At 52.6% G+C, this 12,665-nt stretch overlaps 5 protein-coding genes across 5 annotated transcripts; 2 read left to right on the plus strand and 3 right to left on the minus strand.

Annotated features, from left to right (window-relative positions):
- Nucleotides 1-974: 974 nt before the first annotated feature.
- RHO25_006099 (uncharacterized protein) lies at nt 975-2,468 on the plus strand (the record flags this gene model as incomplete). The annotated part of the gene is made up of 1 exon (XM_023596953.2): nt 975-2,468. The coding sequence occupies one exon, from the start codon at nt 975-977 to the stop codon at nt 2,466-2,468; it is 1,494 nt and encodes a 497-aa protein (XP_023452629.1).
- Nucleotides 2,469-3,445: 977 nt separating this feature from the next.
- RHO25_006100 (uncharacterized protein) lies at nt 3,446-4,417 on the plus strand (the record flags this gene model as incomplete). The annotated part of the gene is made up of 2 exons (XM_023596954.2): nt 3,446-3,638; nt 3,699-4,417. The coding sequence occupies 2 exons, from the start codon at nt 3,446-3,448 to the stop codon at nt 4,415-4,417; spliced, it is 912 nt and encodes a 303-aa protein (XP_023452630.1).
- Nucleotides 4,418-4,590: 173 nt separating this feature from the next.
- RHO25_006101 (uncharacterized protein) lies at nt 4,591-7,857 on the minus strand (the record flags this gene model as incomplete). Its single annotated transcript, XM_023596955.2, has 1 exon — nt 4,591-7,857. The coding sequence occupies one exon, from the start codon at nt 7,855-7,857 to the stop codon at nt 4,591-4,593; it is 3,267 nt and encodes a 1,088-aa protein (XP_023452631.1).
- A 1,343-nt stretch (nt 7,858-9,200) lies between these two features.
- Nucleotides 9,201-9,888, minus strand: RHO25_006102 (uncharacterized protein; the record flags this gene model as incomplete). The annotated part of the gene is made up of 3 exons (XM_023596956.1): nt 9,201-9,376; nt 9,434-9,497; nt 9,550-9,888. 3 exons carry the CDS (start codon nt 9,886-9,888, stop codon nt 9,201-9,203), a joined length of 579 nt encoding a protein of 192 aa, XP_023452632.1.
- Nucleotides 9,889-10,241: 353 nt separating this feature from the next.
- RHO25_006103 (uncharacterized protein) lies at nt 10,242-12,051 on the minus strand (the record flags this gene model as incomplete). Its single annotated transcript, XM_023596957.1, has 3 exons — nt 10,242-11,331; nt 11,389-11,622; nt 11,678-12,051. The coding sequence occupies 3 exons, from the start codon at nt 12,049-12,051 to the stop codon at nt 10,242-10,244; spliced, it is 1,698 nt and encodes a 565-aa protein (XP_023452633.1).
- Between the last annotated feature and the right edge of the window lie 614 nt (nt 12,052-12,665).

Here is a 12,665-nt window from a genome sequence, read left to right on the forward strand (position 1 = left end):
TAAGGAGAATGGAATCGCCGAAGTCCTGAGGCCGCCCACTGCAGGACGGCTCGGCGAAAAAGGGTCCAAGCGTGTTGTGGCTTGTGGCTTTGCAGACTTCGCCCCGTCGTGATGGCATGAAACACCATCGCACACTCCCAGCACCTCGGCCGGGCATCCACGAAATGGGACACAATCACCCATGCAGCTTACACCAGACTGTCGAGAAGTGGACTGCAGATGGTGGAAGCGAATGTTGGTAGACACGCGTCGACTGCAGGCAAGTTGCGCGTGGTGTTCGCCGCCGAGGACGACGACGGGGCGCCCTCATGCATGGTGAAGCATCACGATGGAAGCGTGCAGGGCGGCCGTAAGCTGTTGGTCCGTGTTTCGCTTCTGCGACAATGCTGCTCCCTCTATACGCGAACCCAATCCTTTGACGCTTCGGCGCGCTCTGCACGTCAGACATGCTAGACTGTGGCATTTCTTAAAAGACAACCTCTGGGACCTGCATGAGAGCTGCATCTGCACCTCGTGTGTTTGCCTCAAGACAATTGCACAACAAGACACCTCTTTGTCCGCCTCAGCCTGAGATACAACCAGCACATTACCAAGCCATACCTTTTCTGTGTCCAGTGTTCACTATAAAGCCAAGCCCCGTCCCTGCTGCTGCTTCTGGTCACAAATCAGCCACCTCACGGAACCACCAAACCGACAGGTACCACCGAGAATCAGAAGATACAAAAGTCGCCCTTCACCATCCCTACAATCAGCAGCCTATCTCGAACAGACTACATTCACCGGTCCTCAGGCTTTCGATAAAGATCAATTGGTCACAAGCTATAGCTTCTGCGTCAGAGGACCCTTCACCAACACTAGCACACGCCAAGCCCATTGGCGTCCAGGCACCAACGTCGCTGCATGTGACTGAAGAGACTCGGATTGGATAAAACTTCTTCTTTCTCTTCACCACATCAACCCACCAAGCCTTCACAATGTGTGTAATTGAGAACAAGACCTACGTCTACCAAGACAACCACAGCCAGACTATCCAGAAACAGTACCGTTGCCACAACGCCCCTGCTGAAGGACTATGCAACCACGTCAGGGAGAGGAACACCGAGTCCGCGCGCGTGGTTGAACGTAGACCGACATCGTCGTCGTCAACCAACATCGTCATGGCCGACGGACGCGAATACCGCTACTTCCCCTTGAGCAGGAGATCAAGCAAGCGCTCCTCGACTGGTCGGTCTACTGGAAACAGCGGCAGGCAGTCTCCAATTGACAGCCTTGTTTCGTCATCACCACCAAGGCCCATGTCTCGTACTGTTCGACCTCGGGCACCCTCACCACCGGCACCTCGACCAGACAGGCGAGTGTCTTTCCATGAACCAACCATGAGGCGCGCAGAGATACTGGACGGTACAGCTGTGTATACGGAAGTACCTTCTCTTGCCATGCCGAGGGCGCCGATCAATGAGAGACGCTCCATCGATCCCAAGTCGTCTATCTCATCTCTGACCAACGAGATTGACGACACCGAGCCACCTGTTCGTCGCTCGTCAATCAAGAGAAGCCGTCGCCCCAGCGGTCTTAGCCTCGGTCTCGACACCCCAGGCACTACGCCTTCTTCACAGTCCTCTCCTGGCCTCAGCGAGCTTCCCAAGATCTATCGTGACCGCCCCTCAGCTGGCACCGCTTCTCCTTCTCACCCATTTAGGTCTGGTTCTGGCAACTACCAATCACTGCAAGACCAAGAGCGTGAGGAAGATGAAAGACAAGCACGACTCATCAGAGATGCTTTGGCAGCTACGGAACAGCGACAGCATGATCGCTTGTCACGAGAAGTGCGTAACTCAGCTCGCAAACATTCGGAAGATCTATCACGAGAGTCTTCGTCAGAAGCAAAAGCAAAGCACAGACATGCCACAGCTGCGGCTCTGACCGGAGAGTCATCTAGAAGCGCCAAACAGCAGGAGAGGGAACGAGAGATCGATCGCAGACTGCAGGCCGATATCGAGCAAGTCAGACTTGAACGTGAGGCGGCAGCTATGCGCAAGCGTGCAGAGTATCAACAACAGCAACAGCTGCCACCAAGCAGTCCGACATCTGCTCGTACATACACATATGTACCGACACCTCCACCAACCACAATCTCAAGGCGGCCCATCTCTGCACGAACTATGACCGACACTTCCTCGCCCACGCTCTCGGCAAGAACACCACGCTATGGTCCGGCCATTGTGCATCAGCCCATTCCGCCGCGCAACCCGTTGGCTGAACAGGGCGAGCGCGTCATACAACGAGAACAAGCTCGTGTAAATGATGCCACCAAGAGGATGACGGAGATGCTGGAGAATACCCACATGTACGATGAAGCATACGACGACGGTACGCAGATATCTGGGGAGTCTAGCGTGCGTTCTGGGTCGGACAGGCGTTATAGGAGGGGAGACCGGCGACACAGGCGTGACAGCTACGACGAGTAATTTGGTTCCCACAGTATCCATGGCGGACATTGTTAGAAATTCGTATCTGGCGCTTTAGGCTATTTGCACGAAAGATAGACTACAGAGCAAATGATAGATACAGACATATTGTCATGCAATTTTCATCGAATGCAGATCCCAGTAAGGATTTTGGTGCCTGAGGCTCGAAAAGCGCTCGAGAAGCTTATGCTCTTGCTCTTGCCTCACAGCATCAGCTCGTTTCCCACTTCGACGCAGACATCAACAACAACAACACCATTTAGCAACTGACACCGAAGCGCAGTGGCGCAAGCGGAAACGAATTTCACGTATGTTGCGCACAAGTACTGTTCCCATACTCCAAGTGTCTCCGTCCGAGATTATCCTCTCTTGGAACGTCCCGGCTGGACGCCGATCGCAGCGAACATGAGATCTTAACGGAGAGTGAAGGACGACCTGCCCTTGCCGCGACGCTCGCGCCTTTTATGACTCTCTCCCTCTTCTTGGATTTGGTGGGCTGTCGAGCAGATGATAGACTGATATTGCATTCGCAAACTGCCCAGAGTCCACGGCAGTCATCTCTTCGGCGAAAATTGTCATCTTTGACAGAGCCACCATCACCAAGCAATTTGTCAGCCAAAAAATGAACCAAAATATGGAAGAATCTCGCAATCGAGACCTGCGAGACCGTCTCGGCCCCAACTTCCCCAGAAAGGTGCATAAGGGAGGAGATATGCACTATACAGGCTGCTTACCGATGCTTGGCGAGCAGTTAGCGTGCATGATAGTCCGACACTTCACCCACTCGGGACAACACGTGGGCGGCAGAGAGAACCGCTTGGCGTGAACGTCACCTCAACTCGGCCTTGCGTCAAGATCGGCATTCCGCATCGAATGATACATAAGCAAGGTGATGGCGACCTGTCAGTTTCTGGTCTGGGCCTTGAATTTCGAAAGAACCTATCTCTCATTTCAGAACTCTACAAAGGTGGTACAAGATGAGGGGCATCTCTGCTTGGACGACGTCGACACTGCTCGCTGTAGCAGCTCTGGTTACAGCTCATGGAGAGCCGAATTTGAAGCATGAGCACGCCGGAGATGTATTTAGGAAACTTCATCGAAAGCAATGCTATCTCGACGGCCCGGCAAGTAATGGCAGCTCGACTGGAGAGTATCGAACCGTGGATGGCGGTATGTTTCCTCAAATACCAACTATTCTTAGAGATTTAAAAGCTGACAATCATCTCCCAGTCGACCTCTACGTCGCCCACCCACCATCCCGCCACCACAAGAAAACCAAAACAACCCCACCAGCCATAATCTACCTAACCGACATCTTCGGCGTCCAACTCCTCAACAACCGCCTCCTAGCCGACGCCTTCTCCAAAGCCGGCTACCTCACCATAATCCCCGACCTCTTCCGCGGCGACCCCGTCCCAGCCAACGCTCTCTCAGACCCCAACTCCAACTTCAACATCACCGAATGGCAAACCCGGCACCCCGCCTCCGAAATCGAAAGCATCATAACCTCCACCCTCCGCACCACAACCTCCGAATACGGCATCCCCTCAACCAAAATCGGCGCCGTCGGCTATTGCTTCGGTGGAAAATATATCGCCCGCTACCTCTCCTCAAACTCAACCCGAGGAAACTTAACCTTCGCAGCAGGTTTCACAGCTCATCCTTCCAACACTCTACCTTCCGAATGGGAAGCGATTGAAAATCCAATTAGTATCGCGTTTGGAGAATTAGATGCTTCGAGTACACCAGAGAATCGCACGAATATTGAAGGGATTTTTATCGAGGGGAATAAAACTTTTCAGACGAATTTGTATGCGGATGCGGAGCATGGGTTTGCGGTGAGGACGAATTTGACGGATCCGAAGAAGAGGTTTGCGCAGGAAAGTGCGTATTTGCAGGCGGTGAGGTGGTTTGATCAGTGGGTTAAGGAGGATGAGGATGATGAGTGAATGACGGGATGATGAATGTGTAATATTTTCGGGAGGGAAGGTGCGTTGGTGAGAGGAAGGGAGGTCTTGCCAATAAGCATTCGTTATGAAAGCTTAGTATCTGAAGGGTATACTCATTTTATGCTCTACTGGTGCATTCAAGAGTCGCGCGTCGGTACATCGTCATGAAACTCTTACAGCTTGAGCTTCTCAAGGGCTGACAAGCTTTCTTCGTACAAGCGAAGTTCGCTCTCAGCATCCTTAAGCCTGCTGTTCTCCTTCTCCCGAACTTCTTTGCTCACGCCTTCGGACAAACTGCCGATCAGCTTCTCCTGCTCCTTGACAGCCTCACTGGCCTTCTGCATCTTGGGGTGAGTCTTCTTGATCTCAGTATCTGGGTCAACCTTGCCCTTGAGCTGAATGTAGACAGCTGCTGCCGCAGACACAGGGTACACAGCGGTACCAGCTGGTGCAGCGTCGCCAGCCTTGAGCACAGTAAGATCCTTCAGGTACTTGCCAGACAAGACCTTGATCGAGCTGTGCTGTGCAGATGCAGTGGATGCAGCTTCCTCGTTCAGAGGACGCACGAAGGCAGTGCCTTCCTCTTTGATGGCGTACTCGTTGAGCAGTGATCGAATACCCTTTGAGCATCCTAAAACGAGCTCGTAATCACGCTCAGACTTTGGATCGTCAAGCGCTGAGTCGTATTGGGGATAGTCGGCGACAACAATCGAGGGCGTCTTGTCCTCTGGTCGGCGCGGCAGGCGTTGCCAGAGCTCTTCTGTAAGGAAAGGCATGATCGGGTGCATGAGGCGCAAACCGCCCTCAAGAGCAGTGTACAAAGTCTCACGAGCACTTTGCTGCTCCTCTGGTGTGCCATCTCTGATGATACCCTTGCTGTTCTCGATGTAGACATCGCACAGGTCGTAGAGCCAATAGCCGTGCAGAGCTTGGGTGGCTTTCGAGAACTCACGAGCCTCAAGAGCGCCGTTAACGTCTCGAGCAGCAATGGTCAGCTTGTGAAGGATCCAGCGCTCTGGCAAGCTTTCCTGCCCAGTCTTGCCCTCTGTCGCCTTAGGCGTGAAGTCCGAAGGTAGATTCATGAGCACATATTTGGTGGCTTGGTAGATCTTGTTGCAGAAATTGCGGTAGCTGCGCATGACCTTGACATCGAAGCTGATGTCGCCACCTCCGGTAGTGTAGTTGATCAGCGAGAACCGCAGAGCATCAGCACCACACTCGTCGATACCATCAGGAAAGGCAGACTTCTGCCACTTGGTCGCGCGCTCGATTTCCTTAGGCGCCAGGTTGCCGACCTTCAGCTTGTCTGTGAGCGCTGTGAGCGAGATGCCGTCCATGATGTCTACTGGATCAATGACATTTCCGAGCGACTTGGACATCTTTCGTCCTTCCGAGTCACGAATAAGTGAGTGGTTGTAGACCTCCTTGAAGGGCGACTTTCCAGTCATCTTAATACCGAACATGATCATGCGAGCAACCCAGAAGAAGAGGATATCCCACCCGGTCTCGAGGAAGGATGTGGGATAGAGTTTCTGGAAGTCGTCACTCTCGAGATTGGGCCAGCCGAGAGTGGAGAAAGGCCAAAGGCCGGATGAGAACCATGTGTCCAAGCAATCCGGATCGCGTTCGAGCTCGAACTTCTTGCCTGGGAACTTAGCTTCGGCCTTTTGACGCGCTTCCGCCTCAGTCTCTGCACACACCCACTTCTCGGGATCTGTGTCATACGCCGAGCCATCTTCCAGCTTGACGTAGTATGCTGGGACCTGGTGACCCCACCATAGCTGACGTGACAAGCACCAGTCGTCAATGTTTTCCATCCATCGATAATAGGTGGCTTCAGAGTTGGCTGGTCGGAGTTTGATCTCGCCACTCTTGACGGCCTCGATGGCGGGATCTGCGAGAGGCTTCATGTGCATCCACCATTGAGGCTTCATGATGGGCTCAATGACATCCTTCGACTTGCTGCACAATGGGATTTGCATCTTGTTGTTAGACTTGCCAACGTACAATCCGAGCTTCTCCAATTCGCTTATGATCTCGTATCGGACATCAAATCGCTTCTTGCCCTCGTATGATCCAGCGTTCGAGTTCATGGTGCCATCATCATTGAGAATGTTGATGAACTCGAGGTTGTGCTCCTTTCCACGCTTGAAATCGTTGAAGTCGTGTGCTGGCGTGATCTTGACGGCACCGGTACCGAAGTCCTTCTCAACAGTTTCGTCTCCGAAAATGGGGAGTTTACGATCAACGAAAGGATGCTTGACAAATTTGCCAATCAGATGCTTGTAGCGCTCGTCTGTAGGATGCACAGCGACACCACTATCGCCAAGCATGGTCTCGGGACGCGTCGTTGCGACCTCAATGAACTCATCGGTGCCGTCAATGGGGTACTTGAAGTTCCAGATAGAGCCGAACTCGATCTTTTTGTCGTAACCTGGGACATCAATCTTGGTTGAGCCTTCCAATTCTTTTTGATCAACTTCCAGATTCGAGAGTGCAGTGTTCATCTTGGTGCACCAGTTGACCAGTCGGTTCGCGCGATAGATGAGTCCTTCTTCGTGGAGATCGATGAATGTCTTTCGAACAGCTGCTGACAGGTTCTCGTCCATGGTGAAGGCTTCTCTATCCCAGTCCATCGATCCGCCAAGTCGTCTCATGACTTTGTTGATCTTCTGGTGGTACTCCTCCTTCCACTCCCAGACAGTCTCGACAAACTTTGGTCTGCCCAGATCATGTCTCGTTGTTCCATTGCGTCTGTTGTACAGCATGTTCTCGACAACGCTTTGCGTGGATATACCAGCGTGATCGCAACCTGGCACGTACAGTGCCGTCAGGCCCTTCATGCGATTCCATCGTATCAAAGCATCTTGTAGTGATGTCGCTAATGCATGTCCTATATGCAGAGCGCCTGTTACGTTGGGAGGTGGGATGGGGATGACGAAGTAGCCAGCATCTTTCACGCTGCCATCTGCCTTGAACTGTGGCTTGTGGAAGCCTGACTTCTCCCACCAGTCATACCAGGCACTTTCGACAACAGAGGGAATGTATGCCTTGTGGTAGTCATCGTCCAATGACTTGAGGATCTTCTTCTCGCCCTTATTCGTCTCTTCCACGTACGGCGGCAGCTTCTCCTGCTCTTTCTTAGTCTTTTCCTTGGGTTTCGACTTTGCGGCCAGCTCAGTCTGTTTGGCCTGTTTCGCTGCAAGCTTTGCCGCCTTTTCTGCCTTTGCCTTCTCCTTGGCTAGCTCTTTCTCGGTCTTCTCTTTCTTGGGCGCGTTGGGGTCTCCGCCGTCCTTGCCCGGCGCCGACTGTCCCTTGATATCGCTGTTTGCGGCGTCGAGGATGGCAGCTTTGCTCTCAGCCGATGGAGCAGGTGGCTGTCCTGTAGCAGGACCCGTAGCCTCGCCGGTCGGGTTGTGGGAGGCGTGGTTCAACGCCATCTTGAAAGTTCGTCGCTGCAGTGACGGAAGTGCTGCTATGCGATAGGATGCATATAGCTGGCGCCGGAGGAGCGCTCGTGACAGTATCTTCGTCGACGTTGCGGAGAATTGGTTAGAGAATGTGGTGCGAGAAGCGGCTCATCTATAACGTTATCTTGCGCGATGAGTCTGACGCTCTGACGCGAATTGTTGACTGTGTATGAGTAGCTGGCTGGAATCACTGATCGACTCGACTCGACTCATCCTCCTTCTACACTTTCTCTGCCAAGACCGTTCAATGAGCCCAAGCTTGACAGGGATTCCCGCTCCCCCACCTTCTCCCACAACTTCACTTCGTCCTTCACTTCATCCTTCACATGATTGAGCCAGCATGTCTCCAACAGCTGCTTGCAGCACAATTATACTTCTTCTTCCAGCTGAGCAGCATAGAAACCTTTCCGCTGTCAGAGATAGAAGCGAAGGGTCCTACATATTGCTTCCACACAAGGCAGTCGCATCTCTGTTCTCCGACAGATCTCTGCAGCACAATTTTGGCCTCAGCCATACCAAGCAGCATTGCAATTTCAATTGAGTCAGAGAAAAGAATATACGACGTGTTCTCAGCCGGATTTTGCCGTGCAAATTTCCCTCTTCGTCACGCCCGGGAGCGGTCACTTCCGACCTTTTTCAGAGAAAGATAGCTTCTAATACAAAATGATTCTAGCTCTCTGAACGATCTCTACGTCACGTCCTAGGCCGTGATTCAGCATAGAGGCAGCGAAAGCCCCAGTCATACGGAGAAAGACGGATCTCGTGCAAATCCAGTCGCGTCTCAGTCAGATCTCTGCGGCACAATCTGGACCAGGGGTACGCAAAGTGGCAGTGGACGTCTTCATTAGTCTGGAGAAAGGCCAATTTAACGGCGATCACGTTGGTTCATCTCTGCCCTCAGACGGCTTGTGCGAGACAGTTCTCCCTCATCATCGAGCTGAGTAGCAGAGCTCTCTCGCCATTTTTCGAGAAAGAGGCAATCCCTAGTGTTTCTCCGTCATACTCCCAAGGCTCAACTCTTGGACGTTTCCAGGCTGAGAAGCAGAGACGCTTGTGTATCTTCAGAGAACACTGAAGCTATCACGGAAAGCACCGTCATCTCTGTTAGACTCACACGGTATCATTCTGGATATATTGAAGCCAAGAAGCAGAGCAGCCTCTGTATCTTTGGAGAAACACCTGAATTTCTGGAGATTGCTTGGTGAGACTCTCATTCATTCGTGCTGTGATGTACTCTATCAACAGTTTCCGGCGCGCTGACTCTGCTCGTCGCCTGCATTCTAGTTCCGGCCATATCTGCCTTCCTGCGCACACTATTTTTGCTGCGTTGTGAGCCAGCCGCGGCTAGTGCTGCCGAGCACATATCGCCCGTGGATCTCGTTTGCATCGGATCTGTCGTAGGCGAGCGCCTGGTGTGCTTCGTATGGGTAGCGGTGGTAGCGCGGCGCAGGTGAGTCTGGCTTGGTGCCTTGGATCGTGCGGGTGTTTACTGGAGGGCGATCTGTTAGTATCCACTTACTACCACTCGAGGTCTCACTGTACTCACATGCTGGGCTATAGGTGCTGCCATCGTAGTCGGCAACAAGGCCATCAGGAAGTGGTTGTTTTTCCTGCCGCCACAAGTCAGCTCATTACCGACAATTTTCAGTACGATGCGCCTACCTCTTCAGCTGTACGCTGGCGATGTACGAATATGTTCGACCGCCAACCTGGAAATGCGAACTCGTGCTCCTCCTCCTGCGGTCCTAGACCTTCTTGACGTGGCTCGTTGCGCGGAGCTCGCTCGTGGTGGACGTGGTAAAATGGGTGGGCCGCAGCCAGATCAACGCGATTGCCGCCACTGCTCGTGCCCTTCTCCCGACCGCTGACATCCCATCTCGAACGGAAAGGCAGGCGCTCGCCGTCGAGTGTTGTGCGGCGACGTGAGTCTTCGCCAGAGTTGCCATGCCCGCCGCCGCCGCCGTGTTTGCCGCTGCCGTCGCGAGGAGTGGAAGAGTTCATTGCGACTTACTGGAGATTGATACCGCCGGGGAGATGATGTATAGGTGTTTGAATGAAGTATTGCTGGGGGAGCAAGAAGTCGTGAAGTGTTCTTATATTTGAAGTGCACTTGGTTTGGTGAGTGAAAGAATTTGGAGCTAAAGCTAAAGCTTGTTCAAGCAAACAATCACAACGCCAATGCATCACTCAATGCAACGGTGGACGCCAGGTCTCACATCAATGGAATTGTGAGTGAATCAATGGATATTTCTGTCGATCTCTACTGACAATCATAGCAATCATGTTGGAAGCCGTTCAGAGTCGTGAAGCCGGAACTCGTCGTTGCACCTGGAGTCCTAAGCAAACGTTTCTGCTCAAAAGAATCGCTGCATCTTGATGCAAAGGACTACGCTCAAAATCAATGTCAGAGCGCCTCCCACGAAGACCAGAACATAGTTCTGAGCCAAAGCCCTCACAATCGCGTGAATGGCTGCTTGTCGAGTCGCCTCGTCCAGGTCGATGAGATACTGCTTGCTGGCTCCAGACACGATCTCCAATACTGGCGCGTCTGCAGGCAGTATGGCAGTCAATGCATCCTTGGCTTGGTTCAAGAAAATGGCATTGGCAATACTGAGGGTGATAGCAGGCGCTGCTAGCTGGCCCCAGGTGATGAGACCTGTTGCAGCAGGAATCAAGCTCGGATCGACGAGCATTTGGCACGCGTTGAATGGCATCTGCACGTACGCTCCAGCGCCTGAGCCAAGGATAACGGTATACCCGTAAAGTCTGGCGGTAGAGGTGGTTTCGTCCACAGTATAGAGGAGTGCTCCACCAACGACAACCAGCACACCTCCATAGAAGAACCAGGGGATCCATTTTCCAGTTGCTGTCACCACGGCGCCGCAGAGCAATACTGTTCCGACCATTAAAAAGACTAGCGGCAGCAGACGAACACCAGCTTCCAGGGCGGTCTCGTTCTGAATGTACTGGAAATACAGCGGGATGAAATATATTGGCAGGAAGCACGCCGTAGAGGAGCAACACTCATTGATGAAGATGATCACCACTCGAAGATCCTTCATCATCTGGACCGGGAACACCACTTGGCGAGCTGCAAAGCCAGTTCCTTGCTGCACAGCGAAGATGAGCAGCAGCGCACCAGCCACGACCCATAAAGCGATCATGGATCCAGAAGTCCATGGGAATGTCAGACCACCAAAGCAAATCGCCAGTACCAGAGAAGTGGTGCTCCCAACAAGCAGCGTCGTACCAACGAAATCGATGTTGTACAGCCGTGTCTTCCAATAAGCATTTGGCTGCGGATCCTTTGACGGGACAAGAAAGAAATACACTGGCGCGAAGAGTCCTGCAACACAGATGTTGACGTAGAATCCCCATCGCCAGGTTGCCGAAGACTCTGCAAAGGCACCGCCAATGATAGGACCAAGAACCGTTCCAGTACCCCTAACCAGATCGTCAATATCGAGTCTCTACACGATGAGCAGAGTTGCAGCCACTCACCAGGTAAGTGCAGGGAACGCCATGTATAGAGCGCGCTCCTTCTCAGTCGTGCTCATCGACAGCAGCGTCAACACTCCAACATACATGCCACTGCCTCCGACGCCAGTGATAGCACGTCCAGCAATCAAAACATCGATATTTGGCGCTGCACCACAGAGCACATTACCGATTTCGAACACGACTACGCAAAGGATAAACACCCATTTGCAGTTGAACTGTCCCAGAACTTGTCCCCTATGAATTACATTCATGTCAGCATTCAGCATGTTGACAGTATAGTTTCACTGACCATGTCAAAACCACCGCTGCAGCCCCCAAGAAGAACGCAACGGAACAGTATGCCAATTTATCGATCGATTGAAATTCTCGTACGAACGTAGCTTGGATATCCGCGGTGATCGTTCCGTCTAAGCCCCAAAGGAAGGTGGCCGAGCAGAGAGAAATGACGACGAGAACCCATTTCCAGCCATGGACGTCCCGTACTGGGACATTGGATCGTAGAGAATTGTGAGAGGGCTGAGACCTGAGAGTGGAGGACTTGTGGCCGAGCTCCTTGTGTGTTCCTGAAAGGTGCTTTTCTTCTTGAGCGGGATCGCTTGTAGCAGCGGATGAAGAAGGTGTGGTTGGGCGGAGAGGTGGTTTGGTGTCGATTGGTTGGTCCATTGTGATTCTCCAGGTTATGTTGGGAATGGATGATGGTGGAATGGAATACAATGGCTACTGGTATTTGGATAAATGAAGACAAGGCTGGACGTTTCTCTATAGCATCATCTCCTCGGGACGAGACGCACGATGAAGCACTTTCGAGACCCTAGGGTAGGCCCGCCGGTATGGTTTGTCGGATAGAGCATCGTCATCGAGATCATGTTCCGGCCACGGGTTCTCCTTCTCGCGTCCCTGCTTTGAGCTACGACGGCACGCAGTGTCGTCTGTGATTCAAGATCGACTTCCGTCCTGACAAAGGTCTTAGGATGAACCGGCTCGTTCGTAACTAACATGCAGTTGGGGAGAAGAGCAGCTACTCATCTGCCAAATGCATGGTAAAAGCCACCTGGTCACAAATCTGCGTACTTGTCGGAACAAGCATGGTAGCTGATACCATGAAGTCAAAAGAGACTTCGATGTGGCGTTTCTGACTCGTATCTGTTTCAGCACTGCAGACTGCGGAGCTTAGGGTGATGCCTACACCATAAAGAATGGGCCACGAGTGGAGTTCAGAGGTTGCATGTGACGGGGCCGGGAGAGCATCCAAGATGTCGGGGCGTTGTGGAGCAAAG

This window comes from Cercospora beticola, chromosome 4, assembly GCF_033473495.1.
Source record: "Cercospora beticola chromosome 4, complete sequence".
NCBI lineage: Eukaryota > Fungi > Ascomycota > Dothideomycetes > Mycosphaerellales > Mycosphaerellaceae > Cercospora > Cercospora beticola.